This window comes from Thermobia domestica, chromosome 17, assembly GCF_964235325.1.
Source record: "Thermobia domestica chromosome 17, izTheDome1.hap1.1, whole genome shotgun sequence".
Lineage (NCBI taxonomy): Eukaryota > Metazoa > Arthropoda > Insecta > Zygentoma > Lepismatidae > Thermobia > Thermobia domestica.
In genome coordinates, this window is record NC_137470.1 from 15,690,877 (window position 1) to 15,716,677 (window position 25,801).

Genomic DNA, 25,801 nt, shown 5'->3' on the forward strand with positions numbered 1-25,801 from the left:
TTCTTCGATTTGCCAGTTGTAAGGGTGGCACGATCTTTCCTCAAAAATGTATACTTGTTATCAAATAGTTCAGCCATAATGTGATTAATTAGTTAAAATTTCCGTATTTGTAATCAAGTCGTAATTATTTGATAATACACCACAAAGGAAGTCATTAACTTTACCACGCAAGCTGCGAGCATTCTGATAATATATATTATAGTTTTTGAATTTCTGAATTCACAGTTGTTTTAAATAATTCACTTGGATCAGTTGAAGATAACTTACCAGCTTTATTACTGCCATTCTTTCTATTGCCCTTCATACTCTGGCGTCTGGCTGATCTTCTTGGATACTTGGGAGTATTTAGATGAGTTTACGGGGAAGGAATAGATGAGTCCTTTTCCCTTCGCAGTAATGTGTCTTATCTATACATATAAAAATGAAAGTCTTTATGTTTGTGACTTTGTAACTCTTGAGCTACCCGACCGATCTCGATCAAATTTTCAATATAGATGAGGTTCGAGCCTGGAATGGTTTTTATCGGTTCACTTTGATGGTACGACGTAGGGAAGAGGGAGGTACATAAAAGTAAAACTTAACTCTTGAACCATGACACCGATTTCGATCAAATTCGCCACATAGATAAGGTTTGGGCCTGTGATTGTTTTCATCATTTCATTCTGACAGTGCAACTTAGAGGAGGGGTAGATATTTAAAAAATGATCGAAAATGACCGATATTAGTGTCGAATTCATAGTTTTCGGGGTCGGTGAGATGAACAGTGACACTTCCGATGCTGTTTAAATCCAAATTCAGCCCTGCAACTTCGGGGAGGAGGAGAAGATATATATAAAATTGATGGAAAATGACAGATATTATGTCGAATCCATAGTTTTCGGGGTTGCTGAGACGAACAGGGACGCTTCCGATGCCATTTCGATCCTAATTCAGTTCTTTATGTCCAAAATGAAACTTACTCTCCCTGTGAGAAGAACGGTTATTCTGCTAATAGTACGTAACTATAGGATTGAGAAGCTTCTTTGCTGTGTATTATCCTACAAGTCAATAATTTCCAATTTTTCTCCTGTTCACCAGAAAGATGAACTATTTAGCAAATGCGCTATTTTAATATCTTGATTTACCTGGTTCTTTTTTTCAGTTGTTTTGTTTGTAGATTATTTACAGTGCATCTACATAGAAAAACTAAATGCATACTCTCTTTCCGCAGTTATCAGGTGGAAGCGAGCCTGTAGGCCTTCCAAACCTTCCCATGCCTAAAGAAGCAATATCTACAAGTTCAGAAATAGGACCAATTCTACCAGTTCCACGAGGAATCAGACCAACACTTGCTAAATACAGGTAATTTAATGATTTCCTACTGTTTGTTGTACATTAAATTCTCAGAAATGTCTTAACTTCTTAGATAAAAGTTTTTCTTTCATTCTTCCTACATATCTATATCATCATAGTCTAGATTTTTGCACTGGTTCTAGGACTCGCTTTTGGTTCTGTCTTTATTTATTTCCCAACTTATTCGATATAAAAGATGGCGCAAAAGTCTATTTCCCTCCCTTCAAAGAATGACATTTCTATTATGATATAATTACACTTGGTGGTAAGTTATATGTTTGAAAAAGTACATGAATAGACCGGGACACAAACCTGGCGTACCGTGCCGTGGTGTTAACTACTACGCTACTCAGTCTGCTCCCAGAACAGCCAGGCACACTTCAGTGTTCTTCCGCTCAGACCACGTGGCTTGTACAGTCCACAGAAAAAAGAAAAAAAAACCTGCAACATGGGCATGTAAGTTTATTGTGAAACTACGCCTAACAGCGCATGGAATCAACATAACATCTAATTGGCACGAATCACGCCAGGAGAAAACTCGGCGTCCTCCCCTGCACACTTATTTTGGAGCAAAAGACTTCGTCGTTTCATAATAAACTTACATGCTCATATTGCAGGTTTTTTTGCTGCGGACTGTACCACAACCTAGCTGTTGTGCTTGGACAAATTCAGTGGCCAGAACGTCACTAACGATTGCTTTATCATTATGTTAATGAAGTAGCAGCGTAGTGGTTAATTGGCACGCTACTTCGAAAATTCCAGGTTTGAGTCCCGGTGCAGTCATGCAGTTTTTCACGCTTTGTGTATTATTGAATTCGCATCTACAGAGGATTTGGTGTGTAAAAGTAAGTTTAAGTCAGTTGCTTCCTCCTTTCATCAATATGAATGTGTTTAGCTGTTTATTATTAAGACGAAGACTGTAAGTACAAGGTCCATTCAATAAATAACCGAAAAAGTTGTGTTTTAAAAAATACAAAATTTCAACAAAGTTTGCGCTTCTTTGTTATTTTGTGGTGGTGTCCTAGAGCTATTATCAGATGGGACTAGTATGCCTGCCTCGCGAATGGAGTGCTGAGAATCAATGACATAAGATGACGGCACACTTGCAGGTTTGCACCAACGTGAAGCTGCGGAGTGTCATTAGATTTCTGTTTGCTGAAGGGTTTCAACCAACCGGAATTCACCGTCGGATGGCAGTGCAATATGGTGAAAGTTATTTGGGTCGAATACAAGTGTAATGTGCCTGTTTCCTCCTATCAACTCAACTTTCGCAATGTTGTTCTCCGTGACTGCACAGACAGAGCGTCCTGGGGGTGGCGAATCTTTAACACTCTGGTTACACCCCGTTTGAACTTAATCTGCTCACTCGTACACTTGTGTTCGACTCAAAACAACTTTCACCATATTGCACTGCTATCAGGCGGTGAATTTCCATTGGTCTCAACCCTTTAGCTAACAGAAATCTAATGACACTTGACTGATCCACGTTGGTGCAAAACTGAAAGTGTGTCGCCATCTTGTTTCACTGATTCCCAGCATCTCGTTCGCGAGGCAGGCGTGCCAGGTTCATCTGATAATAGCTCTAGGACACCACCAAAAAATAAGAAAGAAGCACGAATTTTGTCGAAGTTCTGTATTTTTTTAATACAACTTTTCCGGTTATTTATTGAATGGACCTTGTATATTTAAATTTGAGAATGGCAAGTAACGTGGTATGCAAACCAAAAATAAAGGGTAATGTAAACAATTAGAGAAGTTAAACAAGATTTTAATCTATAGTTAAGCTTTGGAGGAAACAGTAATAGTAATGTACTTTATCTTTTCAGGATCGAGGTGTTGTTCTGGGGTCTCCGTGATTTAAAACGGGTTCACTTGATGACGGTAGACAAACCAAGAGTTGACATTGAATGTGCGGGTCATATTCTGTACTCATCTGTTATACAAAATGCAAGGAAGAACCCTAATTTTAGCACACCAGTGAAGTTCCTTGATCTAGTAAGTTCTTTATATATATATAATGTTACGAGGGGTGATCAGAAAGTAAGGTTACGAAGCCTGCAGTGAAACGTGTATACATTATTTCATACCACCAATACAGCCAAAACACCATACATACATTATTTTATTTTTCGACATAGTCTTCATATCGGTTGAGGCATTTGTCGGAGCGTGGGGTGCGATTGAGGATTCCCTTCTGGTAAAAGTCCTGCCTTTACGTATTCAGCCACGTTGTCACGAAGTGTTTCACCTCCTTGTCTGAAGCGAAGCGACGACCTCCTTGGTGCTTTTTCAAGTGCGGGAACAGATCCCTTAACGTGATCCTCTTGTTGCCCTTCAATCAGCTCCTCCACGCGAGTTGTGTTCAAATCTGTTGATGTCGTGCTAGATCGGCTGCTGCACTTCTCGTCGGTGACGTTTCCACTACCAACCGAAAACTTTGTACACCATTCTCCGATATCCTGAAGAGACTCTTTGCCGGTGAATTTCAACCGCGGCTACATGTTTCGCCCACAGAAATCGAATAACTGAGCGGACTTCTTCACGAGACCAGTTTTCCAAAATGAGTCGCCATTTATGTTTACCTACAACTAGCGCCTAAGGTGGCGAGTGGCTGAAGCTCTGCATAGTTGCCAACTCAGTGTATTAAAATTACCTCACACTACTCATTCCTCTATAACAGGCGAAACTCCAGAAATATCTTCCTTGTAACCTTAAGTTTCCTCCCTCGTATGTATATTTTAATTAAGGATTATGGTAATAACGTACAGAGAGAACTGTGAGAGCCATGGGATGACACAGACATACCGTATTAGAAACAGAAAAAACGAAGAACATTAAATGGAATCTGTAGTTTAATACCTTTTGCTATAAATTTAGTGGTGTAGGATGATATTGCAAAATAATGATAATGGGGGGGAGGATAGTGGAATGATTACGAAAGAATTCCGAAAAATTTACGGACATTTGTGTGATTTACCAAAAACATACACAGTCTCGTCGAAATATGGACTCTTCTCAGCAAGTGGTGAGCACAAACAAGCGACCATCCTAATCCCTGGAAATAACTAGCACCTACTCATGGATTATTACAGAGATAGAACTCACTAAAAAAAATATGGGCTTGGACGAGTCGACCTTAACTTTAAACGTAGATATAACACTATGAAGTTTTATATTTGAGACTTTTTGTTTCAAATGATACTAATACGTTATTCATATCCATGATTTAAATATAGATGATGCTGCAAAGAATGGCAATAGATCTAAATCACCTTTTTGATCGCAGTAAAACGATCATGAATCAATTGATAGATCTTTCTTGATATTCGATAAGTCACTAAATAATTTTCAAGTTTGACAAAGCAACTGTACTGTTTCTTGACTTTAGAAAAAGTCATTTAGGATTGAGTTACGAAGATCAGCTTCATGGAGGACTAAATGATATTGCTAAACCGTTTAAACAGATTGTCGTAAATATACCGTTTTCGAGTGCAAGAAGCGATTTGAATAACTTCCGAGTCTCGAAAAAGTTATTTAGGGAATACTTTTATAAAACTAATTTTATGGTCCGAGCATTTCGAGAAATAGTTTCCATGAAGCTGGAATAATCTTCAATTTTCGGATATTAGAAAGTGTTACAATTTAATCTCAGTCTTAAGAAAAGACCATTTAGAAATGTCTTTGGTGAAAATGTATTTCGAGGGAGGGGATAGACAAGATTTTGCCAATTCGTATTAAGTGAATCCACACTTTCCGGGTCCAACTTAGGGATTTAGTTGGGCCCAAAGTGTAGGATGATTGAACTGAAGCTTAGGTTTCCTTTTAGCTTGAGGCTATATGAGACATGGGCCTACAACTTAAAGTGTAATGCGAGCCATCATAAAATGTTCAAATTTTAAGGCTCTTCCAGCAGAAATCGAACCCAGGACCCTGTGGATCAAAGACGCGGTGCTAGCCACTAGAATAGCGTGAAGGGCTTAGAATGTAGGAAAACTCATTTTGAAGTACTGTAGGCATATCCAGTAACGTTGCCTAGCGATTTCCATCAAATGAAATGTTTTCCCTCTATCTGGTACGAGATAATTATTTCACTCTGTTTCTACAATACTTCGTGAAGTCATGAGGGATTAGGGGTGAAAGTGAATATTCATGGTGGGCGTTTTCTAAATAGAGAAAGCGAAATTTGGATATTGTAGAAATGGTCCTTTCCTTCTCCCCTCCCTCCTTAAAGTCGGAATTCTTCAAAAACTATGATACCTGTGTTCTCTTATTTTAAATTAAAAGTATATATACCGAATTTCACATCTCCAACTGAAGTAAATTTTCAAACCCGTCACTTTCTGAATAAATAAAAGCGAATTTGAGTTTTATAAATAATTCCTTTGTTTTCCATTCAAGAGCGGAATTTTCAGAAACTCTGAAGCACATATTCCCTTGTTTGTAACGAAGACTTTATATGTCAAGTTTAAACTTCCTAATTTCAAGGATTCGTGAAATACCCTATTTTTGCAGAAAATGTTAAAACTTCCTTTAGGTCTTTCATTATCCCCTTGCTTTTGTGGCAAAATGAATCTTGTGACCAAATTTCACCTTCATACCATAGTATGGCTTGGACTTTGATGGATTACTCACTTCTACACTATGTATAATATTTAAGACGTTAAATAGCGGAAGCAACAATGCTCACTATTATATACGGGGCTGGATTTACCCCTAGGCTCAGTGGTGCACAGAGTCCTTGGTTCAGTCTCAGGCCAAGTAAGTTTGACGTGGACTACATCGTGTCTCTGAATTTTCCAGGGGTACTCCAGTTTCCTCACAATCTCATTGCAGCACGTCTTCAATTATCATTAACTTGCATTAGTCATCCTTCTCCCTTAGCCTAATGGGCATAATTGGGGGACGCTAAACTGAAAGATTTGATTTCATACCATTTATTTATTCAAACAAGATGAACAATTAAGATCTATCTATCTCTTTAGTATCTCTTCCTCAGTAATCTTACTATGTAATTCCTAATTTTGAGAATTACCTTCCTCCTCTTGAAATACACTTTACTTTCAACATTGCAACATTATCTCGTAAGGCGCCCACCTGTGGTCTACACAGCTACGTTTCTGTTCAACGAACTTAAAAAGTTCGTTACTGAATTCTCTATGTCTGTGTGTCTGTCTGTCATTTGATTTTTTCAATTTTGAACCATGGATTCGATACAGCATCAAAAACTATCAGATTAAGTAATTAAATTTTTCGCGTCACCCTTACCGTTCCCGAGATATTGGCCAAAAAATGGCCGACTTCCAGAGATTTAAGGAGCCATACCTCGGGAACCATAAGTCATAGAGAGATGGTATTGGTGTTGATCAATATTTAAAAGGATGGTAAATATTTTGGCACCAAATAGTAAGCAGTGGCCACTGTCCAACTGGCCACTGGTTTGGCTAATGGTCAGTTGGTCAATGGCCACCAATTATTATCGGTACCAAAATGTTTACCATACTCTTAGGTATTAACACCAATAGCATATCTCTATGACTTACTGTTCCTTGATTGGCCAATGGATAGTTCCGATTTCGGGAAATTTAAGGAGCCGAATCTCGGGAACCGTAAGTCACACAGAGATCATATTGGTTTTGATCAATACCTAAGAGGATGGTGAACATTTTGGTAGCAAATAGTAACCGGTGACCACTGATTAACTGTCTACTGGCCACCGTTCCTCAGATATTGGCCCAAAAAGTTTGAATTTCTAAATATTTAAGCAGTCATAGAGAGATGATATTTGCGAGAAAGAGAAGAAGGTGTGGGTAGAGAGATTTACTTTAACATCTAGGAAAAATTACAGTTATCTTTCCGCTCCATCTCTCCATTCTTTTTAAGTTCGTTCTGACAATGCTCACATGGAGCATTCTCAACTGGTTTTACTTTCATTTCTCTTCTTAGTTCTTCCTCACCCAATCTGATAAAGCCTTTGGCGAAAGTGCAAATAAGGTGTATTGTTAATGTAATGTGGTAATATTTTTACTAATTTTGATCATTTGTGTTCCATGCAAACTTCTAGATAGTTTTATTTATCTCTCTCTCTCTCTCTCTCTCTCTCTCTCTCTCTCTCTCTCTCTCTCTCTCTCTGTATATATATAATGTGTGTAGTGTATATAATAGATCGTGTAGCTGCTAACGCTCTCACTTTGGTGCAAGCGGTCCCGGGTTCGATTCTCGGTACGGACACTCGGTCGAAAAAGTGTAAAAGCTTTTTCAGGCAGCCTACTGAGTGAGGTTTTCTTGCATTTCTCTCATTCAAACCAAGAAATGCCGGGATGGTACCTAACATATTTGGTTAGGCCGCCTAACTGAACTGAATTTGGGGCATCCTAAGGCACACAAGGACCTGCGAATCAATGACATCTCTGGAACTGTTTCCAGTATAATGTACGACCAAAAACATAATTTATCAGTTGACAACTTGATAAAATATTTTGTTATTGTGTGTAATCACAAATAGGGGCCGCAATGACTCAGTAGTAGAGCGCTCACCTCTGGTACATAGAGTCCTTGGTTCGATCTCAGCTCGTGCCAAGTGAGCTTTGTGGTGGACAGACACCTTGTGCGTGTTTTTTCTCGGAGTTCTCCCGTTTCCTCCACTTTCTTCATTCCACCATTTCATTCATTTCTCATCTTCACAGTCGCTTTAGCCTAGGCTAGCCAGTATAATCGTGGGACGTAAAACTTAGATTTTTGCAATCACAAATAATGAGTTCTCATGACCTCGTGACGGATTAATAAAATGTATTGAAAAAAATATTTATCTAACTTGAAAGTGACAAATATTTTTTTTTTTTTTTTTTTTTTTTTGTGTGTGCTCTGTATAGAGCATTTACAAACATTACACTGTCGTAATAAATGTAAATAATTTATTTATTAAATACCTATGAAACGAATTTTATAATTATTTCTTTAAAATACTGTATGTTCTTTCGAAAGGAAACATGAAGCACAGTTGTGGATTATGTTAAGATTCATTTTAATTTTATTTCACGTTTTTTCCATCATTCAATACTTATCTTTATTATTTCGACTTAGATTTTAGTGCCTATTTTATTACTCATTTCGTGAATAATAAGAGCCTAGTAGTCTCCCTATGTTACATGTTTTTACTGCCTAAGTATCCGAAATCTAGTAATAAGGAAGTATTTCAAATTTTAGTTAAACGTTGATATAAATAAAAATTGTATGATTTCGCTACTTTATTAAATAACTACAAAAATGTTTTTTCAGGAATTACCAGAGCAAGAGCTGTATTGTCCGCCTTTGACGATACGTTGTGTAGATTGCCGTAGCTTTGGACGTTACACACTTGTTGGCACACACATGATCAACTCCATTCATCGTTACATGTACGTTCCAATGACCAAGAAGGATCGAGAAGCAGAAGAAAGGAAGAAGTCGCTACTACAGTTACAAGGTAAGCGTACTTTACTTCCCTATTTGATTAAAAGTTAATTCCGGAAAGACTGGACTTTCTTGTTTTAACACCAAAATTTCATCAAAATAGTGTGTGTTAACAGTCGTGGGACATTTATGAGACAATGTTGAACGCTGATTCGCAATATCTATAACTTACACCAATAAATTGTCGCTTTGAAGCTTAAATCTTGCTCTCATTAGAACACCCGGTGTAAATAATAATAATAATAATAATAATAATAATAATAATAATAATAATAATAATAATAATAATAATAATAATAATAACTTTATTTTACGTGCTGAGAACAACTGAAATGTAGCAAAAGTACAGCACTTTGTCATATTCCACATTATTTTAACACTATAATATAGTAAATGAGATAAATAATAATTAGCTTTTTAACTTGAATTGATAATAAGATAAACTCTGACAGTGTAGTGTATGTCAATTCCTAGAACACTGAAACGTCAAAAATTAAAAGTAAAGATAAAAACAACTGTATATGCGTCTAGTTTATTTAAAGTTTAGAGATTAAAATATGATTTCTATTATCTGGTTGCAATAAAATTTTTAATCTTGTACCGTATATTGGAACTTTAAAATCCATATTTTTGGATCAAAGGATTCAATATTTCAATCAGAAATTTTCTTGTAGGCCTTATATCTGAAGAACTACATATAGTGGAGCCAAACCCAAACTATCAGTTAACTCAGTATCATGTGCTTATTCCGTAAAAAATAACTAAATAAATTACGAAGACTCGATTTAGGGGCCGCTCAAAAATTTTATGGCCCCTGATCCAAAAACTAATTATTGGCCAACATCACAATGTTTTGATGCATTTTTTTTTAAAACATTCCTAAAATTCTTGGCCAATATCACAATCTTTTGATCGTTTCTTTTTTTTTTTTTTTTTTTTTTTTTTTTTTTGGATCATTCCTAAAATTCTTATTTAAAATATAGTCCGAGTTACATCGGTTGTCGAGTATATTTTCTCTAAATACCGAGTCAATCAATTTTCTGCTGTCAGTCAGTGGTTCGAATTTAAAGTATGTTTTCCAATATCCATACGTGCTAGAGCGATAGTCAAGTCCTAACTTAAAAGAAAGTATTTTAAGAAAACACTTCTGAAACATCTTAAGCTTGTTATATTTAATAATAATAATAATAATAATAATAATAATAATAATAATAATAATAATAATAATAATAATAACTTCTGTTCATTTGCATATTAATATGTAAAATAAACGTATTGACATATGAATATTTAAACTTATAGCTCATCTGTTTATCAATATTCTAATGTAGTAATTGAATATTGTTCTCGTGGTGTATATATATATATATTAACTAACTAACTAACTAACCCTATGGCCTATGGAACCCGGAGGTTCAGTGCCGCGTTCACAAAAGCTCTCCACTGACTTCTATCCTCAGCTAATTGGATCCAGTTTCTACTTTGTATTCCTATCTCTGCGAGATCCATCTTAATATTATCCTCCCATCTGCGCCTAGGTCTTCCTAATGGTCGTTTTCCTATGGGTCTACCAGTCAAGACTTTGAAAGCGTTTCTACTTTCTTCCATTCCAATCTATATAATATGATTGTGTGTGTGTTTGTGTATGTGCAGGCTCTGTTACATATGACTGAAACTATCAAAGAATTATATGTTTGTATGATTATATCTATTGTATAAATTAATTTTTATGTGGCTTTTAAATCCTATTTACTGCTAAGTGACTACAGAACAATATATTATCCAAAGGGTCTTCACACTCTGCAATGGCGCATAAGGAATCAAGTCCATTTTTAGTCTATTCGGATACATTTCATCTTTTAAGATCTGCCTGAAACTTCTTCCAAAGCTTAAAAAAGTTCTCCAGATATTGTCTCCTTTTCTTACAGCTTTAGAAATTGGGCTTTATTTTCTTGTACTCTGAACGCCCTACATGTTCTATCGTATTCACTATTTGTTCCGTTAGCCTAACTGGCCTAACTCACGAATAACATATGGAATAAAGTATCTATATGATATATTGATTTTTCAAAATGAGCGTAAAACAATTAAATGCATTGGTTGAAACTTGGGAGTTTCATTGGTTCAAGAAAAATTAATGCAAAAATTGTGAAAGTAACTGAAAATCACAGGCGAAAAAAGTACATAAGTGAAGTTTCCTTAAATTTCCCATATCCAGAATTTCACAAAGATTCCGTAGATTCAGCACTAAATTACAACTTCAACACATTTTAGTCCGTTGTTTTGTTCTTTCACGTATATGTACGGAAATACATATTTGCAGTAGCTTATTTGTTAATTACCCTATTATAATATTATGAACTTCGTTGAATTCCATTTAATATATATACCCTTGATTCGGATAGAATCAAGATACATCTATAAAATCTTTATCATTTTAATAATTTACAATACAACTTTTAAACAAATCATGTACAAAGAGTTCTGAATTATAAAGTAAATGTGAGAAAATCATTTCGTCACAGACATCTTCCTGTACTACCTTCCTTGAAATGTCACTAGACCCGTTGCAATTTATTCTCTGATGTTCAGTGAAGTGTAATTGTGTTAACCTCATTCTTGATATGCGTAGTTTCGGGCAGCTCATCTAATGATCTTAAACATTTCTATATACGCTACCGTTCAGGTAGCCTCATAAGAAACAGACTGAGAACTTAGGTCAGATTATCTGGAAAGAGACATATTCTTTGAAATTACGCGATTATCAAAGATGATGATTATGAGTTGCATTGAGGCATTCGTTGTGTAACATATCCAGATTTAATCTTCCACACTTATTACGACAGTAAAATGTAAACATTTAATATTATTCGAAGTGAAATTGTAAGTAAATGAAATATTAAACTTTCCTGAAAACGGCTCTTTTTAGATGCTAAATCGATTCCAGTAAACGGCTTGTCGCTACTATTACCGTTTTTTACACTTCCAAACTATGCTATGCGTAAGTGTCGGAAGTCTTATAAAGTGGCTTTCTCCGTCCGTGTATACAGGTATCAGAGCAAGAACGGTAAGAGATATTGAGATGCAGTTCTTTGTAATCGATTTAGCATCCCAAGAGGAGGTTCCATTAACTCTTCATTAAAACACGAAGTGGTTGGAATTATTCATTTCTGGTTTCAACGTTTATCGTCATAGAGCTGAAACTGTAACAGATAGCAAGAAGCGAATATTTGCAAACGATTCAGCACCTCAAGGCAACGTACCTATCTCTTACCAAAACCAGATGTGGTTGAAATTTACTACTACTACCGGTTTTAATACTGGTTTTCATAGACCAAAAACGGTAAGAGATATCTAGTTGTAGTTCTTTGCAATTGATTTAGCTTCCCAAGTATAGGTTTCACCTCCTCTATTAACCCTCTATTCAAACCAAAAGTGATTCAAATTAACTATTTCCAGTTTGAACGTTTATCGCAATAGAACAAACTGGTATTAGATAGCGACAGGCGGTTCTGCGCAGTCGATTCAGTGTGTCAAGAGAACATGCCATCTTAAGATGCAACAATTTACCAAAACCGGAAGTGGTTGAAATTTACGGCTGCTTCTAGTTTCAATACTGAGTTCCATAGAGGGAAAACGGCAAGAGATATTGAGATGCTATTTTTTTGTAATCGATTCAGATTCTCAAGAGTAGATTCCACTTTCTCCATTAACCCTTTATTCAGACCGGAAGTGGTCCAAATTAACGATTTGTGGTTTCAACATTTATTGCTATAGAAGAAAAATGGTAATATATAGCAACAACCGATTTTGTGCAAACGATGCAGTCTCTCGATATAACGTCCCATCACAACCTGCGACACTCTACCAAACCTGGAATTGGTTGAAATATACTACTACTTCTGGTTTCAATATTATTTTCGTACAGCAAAAATGGTAAGAGATATAGGGATGTAGTTTTTTTTTACAATCGATTCAGCTTCCTAAGAGTAGATTCCATCTCCTCCTTAACTATCAATTCAATCCGTAATTAGTTGAAATTAACGAATTCCGGTTTTCACCTTTATAGACATAGAAGAAACACTGTATGGTAAAGCGAGTAATCCTTTACTATGGATTCAGCGTCCGAGAAAAATTTTCTATCTTTATTGCAACCAGTAGTTCTAGATATGAAGTTTGAGTATTGAATTCTAATAGTTTGGAAGTTTACTGTAATTTCACACTGTGAAATGAAACTCACTTATGTTCTATAGTGATCAATGTTGAAACCGGAAATTTCAATCACTTCCAGTTTCAATGGAGGGTTACGATACAAGCTATTACGATACAACCTATTACGATATAAGCTATTCTTTGGACGCTGAATCGATTCCAAAAAGCCACCTCTTAATACTTTTTACCGTTTCTGCTCTGGTACATGTCGACAGACACAGCCAGACTTAGCCGTTTTTTAATGATTTCCGAAACTTAAAGCCTACTTTGGAAGTCTAAAAATCTTATATTTTATTTTGTACACTCTCATTCATATTTCTTTGGTTTTGTTGTAGGGTTGGATATTAATGTGAATCAGCTGTCTCCTACAAATTACATCGTCATTGACAACACTCAAGAGAACAGTCCTTTGCTACCTAAGGATACTACAGTTGTAGTGGATTACGTAAGTAGTAGATTTTCGCTAAAAAATCGTGGTACAAGTGACGAATCTTAAAACGTGAATTGGTCATTTAACTCGAGAACAAAAAGGATAGAGTAGCAGTTGCTATTTCATAGTCATTTCCATCGAATAGAAACGTAACAAGGCTTGTAAGATTCTCTGTACCGTTGTGTATACCTAGCATGTAAATGGAGTTAAGTGTGCCTCCTGTACTGCCAATGCTGCTTTAAAAAGTATTAAAGAAAGAAAGTGATGTGAGTGAATTTCCAACACGAAAAAGTGAATCCTAGTGAAATTTATTGCCGTCTACAAGCCGTTTATTGCAAGGAAAGTGTGGATCGAAGTAGATAAGTAGGTCAGAGTTCACATTCACCTTGAAAGTCAGAGAAATTAAAATAAGTCGGGGAAATCCTTTAAATTACACCAAAATTCAGGGAAATTAAAATGAATCAAGAAAATCCTTTATTTCGAAACTCAAGCAAATTAAAATGAACCAGAGAAATGTTTTAAACCATGCTAAAACTCAAGGAAATTAAAATGCATCAGAAAAATGTTTCAAACTATGACGAAAGTCAGGGAAATGTTTCAAACTATGACGAAAGTCAGGAAAATTAAAATGAGTCAAGGAATTGCTTCAAACTGTGCCGCAAGTAAAGGAAATTGCTATATTTCACAGAATCGTCAGGAATTTTTTTTTCTTCAGATACCCACAAAAGATACGAACAACACCTCAAGGAATCAAAGCAAATCCAAAAAGATTATTAGATATAGACTTAGAAAAGAAAAATATCTTTCGAAATAAAGAAGCTTGAGGAGTGCCGAAAGATGTTAATTACTTCAAGATTTGAAAGAAAAATGAAAACCAAATAAATAAATAAATAAAAAATTCAAATGCTACACAAGAAAAAAAATAGGTTTGTTGGATGTAGATAATCAAAGAAATTGGGCAAACTACGATAGATGTTTTCTTAAGAATGTCGAGTATATGGGCGGCGATTAGGGGGGGCAAAGGGGGGCAGTTGCCCCCCACTTTTTTGATGTAACCCATTTATGCATATAGTTTCATTTGGAAATGTAAAGTTTTTGTATGTATTACTGGTTCATAGAAAAGAATGGTGCCATATAATATTCGCCGTTGCGTGAGTACTTGATGGTTATCCTCCCGTGGAGTTAAGAAAGCTGCAAAAATTGCGTTTTAATTGCCACGGAAAATAACCCGAAAATTAACCTATTGCAACACAACAATTTCAGCATACTTTCACTTCTTATAAGGATTCAATATATTAATCAGCCTCTTTGAATTTTAAGACTTCATGAGCAAGGAATCAAATCTCTGTTTAAGAGTACAAAGGGCTAGTACATACTTGCGTTGGTCTTGTCAATTTACTTAATAAAATATGAAATACGATATACGGTATTTTAACAAAAAAAAGATAGTATCCTATTAGTTATACAACCTCCTGTCAAGTTTTGCCCCCCCCCCACTTTTAACGTCCAATTGCCGCCACTGGTCGAGTATATCTTGTAGTTATTGTTTGGCACCAGTGTTCTTATTGTATTCGAAATACAGGAAGTTTGACTCATAATAAGTATTTACAGTAAGAAAGAAAATATAAACTGTTAACAAAAAAATTGCTTACTTACCAATAAATCCTCCCGTACAGAAACAAAATGTTCTCCAGACGTAACAAAACAACAAGCTAATTTGGTCTTCAGTGGTAAGGTAAAAAAGATGAAAGAAAAAATATGGTATGGAAAAAGGAATACATACCACCAAATAAATATAACGTGAGTGATGGGTACTAAAAGCAAGAAGCAGAGCATAGTGGAAGAAAGAAAGTGTTGAGTTTGAAAGAAACGTTGTGTCTATGCTACGTCACTGTTGCCAGAACCAAAATACACATCAAAGGTAGGTAGCCAGAGTTTGTCAATGTTACCGTAATCCAGATTTAAAACCGGTTTATATTTATGAATAAAGAAAGATTAATTGATTTCGCGTCTTTTTCTGGGTTTTCCTGAACCTATACCATTAACCTATTTTATGTGTCTGTTGCTTTAGGGAAGTAATAATCCGGACATTCCCTCCTCTTGTAAAAAAAAAAAAAAAAAAAAAAAAAACAGCTGGAGATTAAAGAATCATTCTTTATTCATTAATATAAACTGGCTTTTTTTTTTTTTTTTTGATCCTGGCAACGTTGATAAAATCTTTCTACTTAGCTTTGATTTACATTTTGGATCTGGCAATACTGACGTAGCATAGACACAACGCTTCTTTCAACTCATCTCGTTCTTTCTTTCGTCCACTGTGCTTAGCTCGTTGTTTTTAGTATCCCTTTTTTACGTTATATTTATTTGGCGGTATATATTCCTTTGGAGACACTATAGTCTAGTGGTTACAGCGTTGGATTCATGTCCATGTGGTCCCGGGTTCGATTCCCGGCCGGTGCTTGTCCAATTTTCGGCGTCCACCTAGCGTCGTGAGGCAAAACCGGGGAGTCACATGAATAAAAAGAATGTGACTTCCACTAGGTCTAGAAAGTTCCCTATACGCCGGTTAGCGATAAAGCGACCCGGCGCGTTGACCACGCGTTCGTTGCTAGGTTAGATGTAGTTCCATCAGTCGCTAATAGATGGCGGGGAGAGGCTCAGGCCCACAAACTAGGCCGTTACGCTAAGTGGTGGTGGTGTTATGTATTCCTTGTCCCATGCATTTTTATCCTTGTTACCTTACCACTGAAGACGGAACTAGTTTATTGGTCCGATACGTTTGAAGAATACTTAGTTTTCCCACAGTAACTAACTTTTTAATTTGAATGATCCTCTCATGTGCCTACATAATTTTGATGATATAATGATGATATATAAAATGATGATATAACTCCCTTCCAAATATGATGTACAAATATCACTGTTAATAATCAAGCTTCCCTTAGACCATCGCATTCTTTTCAATAATAAATATTTCTGTAGAAAATCACTTGCCAAAGAGAGGGCGTAACTCTCTGAGAGGCTGGAGAAGTATATAATTTTCCAGAAACACATGATTTGTATAATTAGTAATTTTTCTTTTCTCCTTTCCGTAAAAAAAAATAAAATAAATAAACTTATACTGTATTTAACAAAGAAGAAAGCTAATGCTAGAAGCTGATTAAAAAACGATTATGGCTTAGAAATATCTTTCCTAAACTTAATCATAGATGTTAGTCCTCTCGATATTTCGCGTCAGGAAAAATTTATTTAGTCATGGAAATTCAAGGAAATTAATTCCATGATTTCAGTGTAAACCCTGTAGGTAGAAACAATTGTGTATCAAAAGAGAATAGAGAAATCAGCGTGGATAAACTTTGGGGTGGTCTATCAGTGTGTGACACATGAGAAATATCTACAAGAAGTGGACGAATTGATTGCAAAAACAATAATAAATTTCAATAGGACTTTGTTTTTTCGCTGTTAAAAATTCAAGAGCTGTGCATTATTTCAACCACGTTGTCTCACACTTCTCCGACTACTGTACAAGAACAAGTGAACAAAATTTCCTAAACTTAGCATGCTTTTAGTATAGAGCTACTATGAGATGACAACAGATGAATCTCTATCCGATGAGAATATGCAGTTTTTTTTTTCGACCGACCTGTGTAATTATCATCACTTTGGTAGATCGTATATTCACCAGCGCTATCATTCAAATTACTTTACAACCGCTTATTAATATAGTAAGTAGATTTGGTATTATTAATATTATATACAAGGTTGTTCATAAAGCATTTCAAAAATTTGCATTTGGAATGAATTTTTAATGTACTACTAAACTATGAGATCATCACAAGTTGTATCATAACATTAAGTTAGACTATAAAGTTAATTACCAAAATCAAGTGCTGAAAGAGTCCTTTATCATTTTTGTTTTAAGCACAGAAGAAATATTACATCACTAATGTTGTTTAATAATTTATCAAATTCAGAAGTAATACGCTCTTTTAAATATCAAAAAGCCTTTTTTTTAAATATTTTTTTTTTTAATATATTATTACCCAAAAAGAACAAACCCTTGGGCAGAGATCCGGTGAGTATAATACAGCGTGTTTCAAAACAACACCGACAACGTTTGGGAGGTGATTCCTGACACCAAGATAAAATAAAAAGTATAGACCAACCTGGGTGCAGAAATCCGTCATTTCGGAGTTAGAGGCTGCCGGAAACATGAAAAAATGAACTTTAAAGGACCATAGCTCCAACACTATGGGACCTACAGTATTCGGGTCAAAACTTCACTTAAGAAGTAGTATGTGCGCTATCCAAATATCCATGTTCATAATCCTGCGGTACTTTCGTAACAATTTTTATAGATAGTTGTGAGTACTTCAATTATATGTCCGTAGACAAACTCCCTCTATAAAAATTGTTGCGTGAGTATCATAGGATTCTGAAACATGGATTTTTGGATAGCGTACATGTTAGTTCCTAAGTGCAGTCTTGACTCAACTACGGTATGTCCCATAGTGTTGGAGCTATGAACCTTTACAGTTTATTTATTTATTTATTTTTTTTTTTTCATCTTTTCGTCAGCTTATAACTCCGAAATGAAGAATTTGTGTACCCAGGTTGGTCTATACTTTTTGTCTTCTCTTGGTGTCAGGATTCACCTCCCAAACGTTGTCGGTGTTGTTTTAAAACAACCTGTATGTATATACAGGGTGGTCTAAAAGTACAGTACTGTACTGATCAGCTTATTGCATTTTATATCATTTCTTATTATTATTCATCAAGTAATCTTAGTTTCTTTATTATTTGTTCTTAATGTCTTTTTACTTATATCTTAAGCTCGGAACTGCCGAAGCAAATAAACCCATAAACTAGAGTATTACTCTTGATCAATGCAAGGGTGTATACCTACTTTTGGGCCACCATATATATTGAAGTACGAACACAAGTTCAACCTTTGATAACTCCCTATTCATTGTAAACTTAATTACAAATGTAACAAGGTTTAAATCCTTTGTAAAACCACTTGTTACAACGTACTTTATTCACGAACCACATCATAACGTATTATTTACGTCAATTAGCTACTGCCGCTCTAGTGAATTGTTAGTGAATTGAGAATTCAGTAACTAACTGCTAGTGTCTAGCGACTTACGTCAACTAGCTACAGCTAGTCTAGTCAACCGAGAGCTGAATAAGCGATAGTGTCAAGCATTTTCACTGTGATTCTCATCTTCATCCCTAAATTGTAAGGAGTGAACATACTGTAAGTTAAACAAACTGTATAATATTACATATTTAAATTTGTACTTATATATTTATTACATTTTTTTTACAAATAATATAATGTGTATTTGTTAGGGAACTAGTCATCCAACGAAAAAGGAGAAAACAGAAGCCAATAAAAGAAGAAAACAGAGTCTGGAAGAGGTTGACGATGATGAAGAAAGCCGCGATTGGTGGACCAAATATTTCGCATCTATTGAAGCCATGATAGAGGTAAGTTCGTTTTTTTGTACTATGATGATTTGTAAAATAACATCAGTTAATTGTTAGTGAGGACCAACTATACACAAAATGTTGGAACACTGGAGAAGTTACTATTACTATTACCGTCTGCAGTTTACGTTTCTAATATTAATTAAATTATATATTAATTTTTCAGTATAAATTTTGTAGTAATTTCTGTGTGATCACCCCTTATTCCGACTACTAGGCGATGAAAGAAAGTATGTGTGCTCTCTCTGAAGCAACCAATTCCTTCTTTCGTCCACGAAACAAACATCAGTAGGAATAAACGTTCTAGATATCAAAATATCAATTGATCTGACTTTCTTTCGCACTTGTTACCTGGAAGTGTTTTGTTGTTCGGGACAAGCTAATTCCATGTATGAATAATTAGAATTCAATATGCGCTAGAGGAAATACATTTAAGAACACTCAGTAGAAGTTTACAGATCTGGCCTGAAGTTACCGCATAAATTGATGGCAGCTGGTATTGATCCCAACGTGGCATCCGTGGGACATCTGTTGTATGCAGTACTCATCTTAATAGCAGGTACAACTACCTTAAATAGCTACACAAGCATCTGTTTGGGGGATAGCTGGTAGTATACATTTTGAATGTCTGTCTGAGGTATATTTTGCGTTCACTGTATTTTGGAGTAGTTTCTAACGCCCGGCTGACGATCAGAACCAATCTCATCATGTTCCACATGTGCTTGAGAGTATTTATGTTCGGAGTCCTGATAGTTCACGGTGGGAGAAGTATGCCGAGAAGCACTCTGGGTTGGCGTGACAGTATCGCGTTAGTGCATTGTTTAGTTTGAAATGGAATCTCACAAACTGTCCAGGTAAAATCAAAGAGGAGGATTGACGACGTCACAAATGTACGAAACAGACTAGTTACGCTCCTAGAAGCGAACAGGATGTGTAGCTTAATGTCTCTCCTCCTTCCGTCGTGCCAAAAGTGAGTCCTGAATATCGAGTGTAAACACATACTAGGTTACCCGTTCGTCTAAGGATACCACGGCCATCATGTGTCGGAGACAGGAACGCTCTCATGGCAAAATAGTACAAGGCTCCATTCCAGAATAGTACCAAACTCATCACTGAAGACGTCCTTGGTTATTGACGCTGAGTAGATGTTCAGAGGAAAACGAAAACATGGATTAGCCATTCGATTAAGTGTTCATGCGCTCACATGAATGGTGTCTCTTATTCCATTGATGTTCGTCATCCTATCAGTTAGGGCAGCCCGAGAAATCTTTCCGTCCAGGTGCTCTCAGGTACGTTGCAAGGTACAGGCGGCAAACGTTTGATTTGAGAGTCATCTGTCTCTCATCGTGTACGCCATTAGAAGACACTGAGATGTGTCAACCGATACGAGCCATGTTTTGCAGAATGACCGCCCGACCTCTCGCTGCCTTACAATATACCTACGCTCGAGGTTACTTAATTGCGAAAGAGACGTTCTTTCAATGCAAATGCAAACTGTGATACACACAAAACACTCGACCTTCAAAATACAAGTAAGATACCTTCTCCAGACACAATGATTAGTCCGATCTCTACAGTGGCCGTTGTGCTAGGACCTTCAAACTACGATCAACATGTGTTCTTTCCAGTCAGCATGTGTCCTTTTTAATGGACATTTCTACATCTACGCATGCATGGCATATAGGTACAGTCAAATAGTACCAAGAGTCACCAACAGATAGGAAAAAGCACTCGATAAAGCACATACATGGACATTCCTTGCTTTTTCCCCTTACCCTTCATATGTTAGTAAAGTAAATAAAAGTACTGTGTAAATATGTTACAACGGGAATCTCTGCAATAGCCTGGCCTGGAAATGAACCTCCTGAGTTTCCGGAGGTCACCAGCCTTAGATTGGCAGGATGCTACGTAATTATTGTATCTGAAAGAAAACATAAATGGTTTTAAGTGTGTTTGTTGCTAGTTTGTTTGTTTAGGAAATGATTCCTGTCAAAGCCTGGAAATGGGTCTGACGGAATTCCGGGGACTTGCCGGCCATAAATTTACAGGTTACCAATGTAAATTTGTATACCTAGAAAATTTATATCTAGACTTGTATGTTGTTGTGTTATTGCCATTATATTGTGAGTGCGTAAATATATATTTTTTAACTTTAAAAAAAAATAATTAATGGGGGAACTTCATAGCAGCGAAATTTCAATCCATTTTTCTATTCCGTCGGAGTTCGTGAAATACCTTATTGTTTCATTGTACAACAATGATGAAGTAACGCTTTGTTTCTCTAATAGGAGAGCAAAGAAGCCCGTAAAGAAACCCAGCAGTTGGAAAACCAGCAGAATGGCTCACTTCCTAATGCAGATGAGAACAAACTGCGGGAACCGAAGAAAGATCTTTCGTTCACCGGAAGTGACAAAGAAGAAAGAAAGCGAAAGTTGACATTCAAAGGAACATCCACAGCCGCGAGGTTTGCAGCAAGACTTAGTCCTAAAGGTGGAAGGAAGAAAATTGAATTGAAAACAGCTTTGATGAAGGTAAGTAAGCCTACACAATAACACAAAAATCGACATGATGAAAGAAGGGAACATTCCACATTCATAACTTAAAAGCATTTAAACTTATAAATTTAGGTAACAAAGCATAAGTATACAAACTTTAGATAACAAATTAGACAAGGTTTGGTATATATCACAGCAAAGTAGTACAAATCACAGTTAATAGATGGCATCAGCTTTCATTTAGTGGATGAAAAACAATTTGTCAGTAGAGTGGGATAAGCCCTTTTCCTAGTAGAACTTTTAATTAACTAGCCTAACTAATTCATGTGATGTTTCTGTTTGACAGGTTGACGCTTTTTCTTTCTCCTTGTCTTGTTTTCAATTAAACCATTGTAAATATTTGAGAGAAATAATTTATAGCTAACCTTCTTCAGTGTTGTACAACATGTTTTTCTGGTAATATATCTATACTAGCTTTCGGCTAATTAGGAACTTCGCCCTCGCACTTCTCGTATCCCTAACATAGCTCTAATTTTAAGGAATTTCGAGACATGGCCATCTTATACTACCCAGCATTTTAAAAAACATTTTCTGCAACAAGAGATGTGATAGATGATCTTAACTAATTTGGGGTCGCTGAACACGAATCCGTTGTCCGTTTCTACATATTACGTCAGGTCTTCTCGTAATAGATACACCAAAATAAGAAATATATATTGCATATTGTAATAAAAAGTACTGACTAAATATAAGTTTGGAAATATTTACAGAGAAACACAATATGCTTATACAGTCCCTGACGTATGTATTCCCTGTTGTGAAAGTGGACCAAATAAAAAAAAAAAAAAAAAGTTTCATCTATTATAATTGCCAATACCACAGTAGCTGGGAATATACGTGACATTCGTGATTCCTCTGCTCTAGCAACAAAGTCTAAGCAAAGAATTTACCAAAAAGCTAACTTATATGTAAAATAACACCTTAGTAAAAGAGAAACTTTTGCTCACCCAATTTGAACAGTCCTAGTTGTCTCCTTGGAGTGACCGCTTGGCTGCCTAGCGCCTGACTGTTGTATGTTTGCCATCTCTTTCTAAACACCAACAGTGGTTTGCGATAATGGATACAACCCGCATGGTATCTTCTTTCTGCTTGCTTGATGTCTTGGTGAAATCTCCCATCTCTTCACTAACAGTCCCAACATTTCTCGGGAAATAGAGATGACAATGAAGGAAATGCAGTTGAGGTTCACTTTACTCCCCAAAACTTTCATGTGATCCAACATCCCTTTCACTATTGTTTCATGCTGCTCATTCTTGACATTTCCTAGAAACTATGTCATGACTTCCCTCATTGAATTCCATGCAGCATGCTCTACGGCATTCATCGTCTCTTCAAAGTTTCGGTTTTTCAGAAGTTTCCTAATTTGTGGCCCATCAAAAATGCCTTCCTTGACTTTTACGTGCAATAAATGTGGAAACTTGTTTCCGATGTATTGAAAACAGGAGCTATCTTTGTCCAAGACCTTCACAAACTGCTTCACGATTCCCAGTTTGATGTGTAGCAGTGGTAGAATAACTTTCTTGGTGGTCAACTAAGACAACATTTGTAACATTTTTCACACCCAATGTCAACACTTGTCTCTCCGGCCAGGCAGGTGTAGATCAGTGTTTGTCCCTAGCCCTGCTGCCCTTATATTACAGGCACCAAAAGATTTTAAACCAGATTCGGTAAGTTTAAATTTTGCTGGTAGCACGGACTACAGAAATGCTGGATCTAGCAGGTGAAAAGCTAGCTTGGCAACACTGCATTTCAGATGGTAGCAATTCAAAAAATAGACTGATATCGGACAAATTCGATGGTTGGGGCAAATTTGGTGGAGAGGTGTTGAATTGACAAACATTCACAATAATAATAAAGCAAACCGTGGCCGTACTAGTAACTGTCGATTCGCTATTATTGCAAGCAAAGTAGTACTTATACCCGCAATGACAAGTTTGGAGACAGTAAATGGCGATTATTACGAAAACTAGACGTGATACAACGAAACTAATGACATTTATGAAATCAGGAGACCTTATTTATTTAAAATTACTTTGCCGCAAAAATTATGCTGACTAATGTTGTTATAACAATTGTAACCCCTATTTTTCTCCTTCCCACCTTTTTTCCTCCCTTGTAAGGAAGACATTTAAAAAAAAAAAAAAAAAAACGCTGAAACGTTTCTTTAATTAGCATGTGTCTACTCTTAAGAAATTTCGAGGTACGGCCACCACCATGTTTTATTCCCTAACGCAGGGGTGCCCACAAGGGGGGGCTATGACGCAAACTGCGTCATTGAAATATTTGGGGGGGTTAAAAATCTATATAAATATGTTTGATGGGGGGGTAAAATTAATCGAAAAGAAGATTTTTTCATGGAAGAACACCTACGGATAGACAATTGGGGGGGTGCGTCATGGACATAAGGGGGGGGTGGGCACCACTGCCCTAACGGAAAGTTCAAAAAATGCAGAAACATGGCTTTAGTTATTTTAAATTAAAAGCGTGAACATTAATTTTCAAGCCTCTATCTAACCTTAAGGAATTTTGAGATATGGTCATGTTGTTTTAACAATTGCAACCTCAACTCTTTCTCCCCCTTCCCTCCCTTTAAGGAAAATATCAAAACAGGTTTAAGCGCCTTGAATTATTTTAAATGAAAAGTCCATATACTAAATTTCATGTCTCTAACGTTCACAAATTCCAAGATATGGCCATTTTAATGTAATAATTGAGACGTTACATCACAAATCCTATTCCTGTCTAAATTTCAAGTGCTTAAGCGGTCTGGCCTGGGCATTGAGGGGTCATTCAGTCAGTCATCCAGGACGAATTCCATTATATATAGATACATCGAGTGTTCTAAAAATAGCGGCCACGGACAACAGAGCGCTGTTCTTCAGACTAAAATGAAAGGAATATACTATATAATGGTATACATTCCGGGACTTCCTTCAACCGCTATGGGGAATCAAAATTTTACTATGTGGCAACGACGCAGATTAGCTTGTAACCATTAGCATTGCTCTAGGAATGCATCAAGGAGTTACATGAATTGCTACACTAATAAATGGTGCTACTGTTAATGTCTATTGACTTGAACTGCCATCTGAAAATAATCGATCTAACTATTTGATAAATTGGTATATCTACTCTGTAGTTCTTTATCTGCGATGTTACTAGATCGTGTAATTCATGTCTCCAGACGAAGACCCGAAAAGTATACAATTATATGTATTTTTCGCTTTATTTTGACTTGTAGAATAGGGCTCTGTGGTGCGTGGGTGCTACTTTTAGAACACCCGTTATATAATATAAAAATCATTGGTTGTGAACCTTCTGATTTATTTATTTATTTATTTTTGCATGTGTAGTTGTTCGGGATGAGAAGATAAGATCTTTAAAAAATCTTATAGTATCGTACTATAGTAATCTTATAGTATATACTAGAAACGAGGAAAGAATGTTTTAATTTTGGGAGTGAATATACTCCCTGAATTGTATTTATTTATTTACTTTTCACAGATTTCGACCCCGAGCAATACGGATGAAGGTTAAGCATCGAATAAAACACGTCAGGTTTCATGAAAATATAATACTTTTTATTCTATAGGCATGTACTCAAATACATTTTGGTCCTACGTGTCAATTGCAACACCTCACTTCAACCAACAGCCGTGCTTTTACTCTGCTGTACTGAAGTATTCTGCTACTTACAGGAACACTAAGGTTATTTCCAACAGATTGTAGGCAATATTTATTGTCCTATCTTTTTCTCCCATACCTTTTGTGTAAACGTAAACCATAAATAATTGAAATGTGTAAGAGTTATTTTTTTTTTTAACCAAAGATATGGTACTTGTGTAGTCCAGGAACACATGAAAAACACGAACAGAATTAACCTTTTTACCAAGTGGGTTGCAAACACACCCCGGTGCTAGTTATTTTGTTTTTACTGTTGTAAAAATATTTCTACAAGGATGATTCAACCAGGGACGTACGCAGGGGGTGGGTCCTGGGGGTCCGGACCTCTCCCGAAATTTCGACTTTTGTGTAAATTTAGCCTAATTTTAGGGGCAATTTTAGGAATTTTAATATAAAATACCCTCACATTGAGTTTGGACCCCCCCCCCCGAAATAAATTCCTGTGTACACTACAGGCAACTACTTTACTTATTTATTTGTATGAAATATTTTTAAGGGGAAGGCAATTGTACTAAGTGAATTATTTTAAATATTTACAAATAATTAGAGTAGGGTGCAAGTACACCCCACTTGGTAAATCATGTTACTTTTTAAATATGCATTGTTTCCCTCTACGACAATTAGGTGGTAGCTCTTTTTACCTTGC

The 25,801-nt window shown here is 36.1% G+C and overlaps 1 protein-coding gene across 1 annotated transcript in view; it reads left to right on the forward strand.

Annotated features, from left to right (window-relative positions):
- The window catches only part of LOC145673940 (otoferlin-like), a 479,417-nt gene that overhangs the window by 372,410 nt on the left and 81,206 nt on the right, over positions 1-25,801 (forward strand). Inside the window, exons 21-26 of the mRNA XM_081743754.1 lie at positions 1,211-1,341; positions 3,159-3,327; positions 8,608-8,794; positions 13,329-13,438; positions 18,779-18,916; positions 21,205-21,447. Coding sequence (XP_081599880.1) covers positions 1,211-1,341; positions 3,159-3,327; positions 8,608-8,794; positions 13,329-13,438; positions 18,779-18,916; positions 21,205-21,447 — 978 coding nt within the window. The remainder of the gene's footprint in view (positions 1-1,210; positions 1,342-3,158; positions 3,328-8,607; positions 8,795-13,328; positions 13,439-18,778; positions 18,917-21,204; positions 21,448-25,801) is intronic.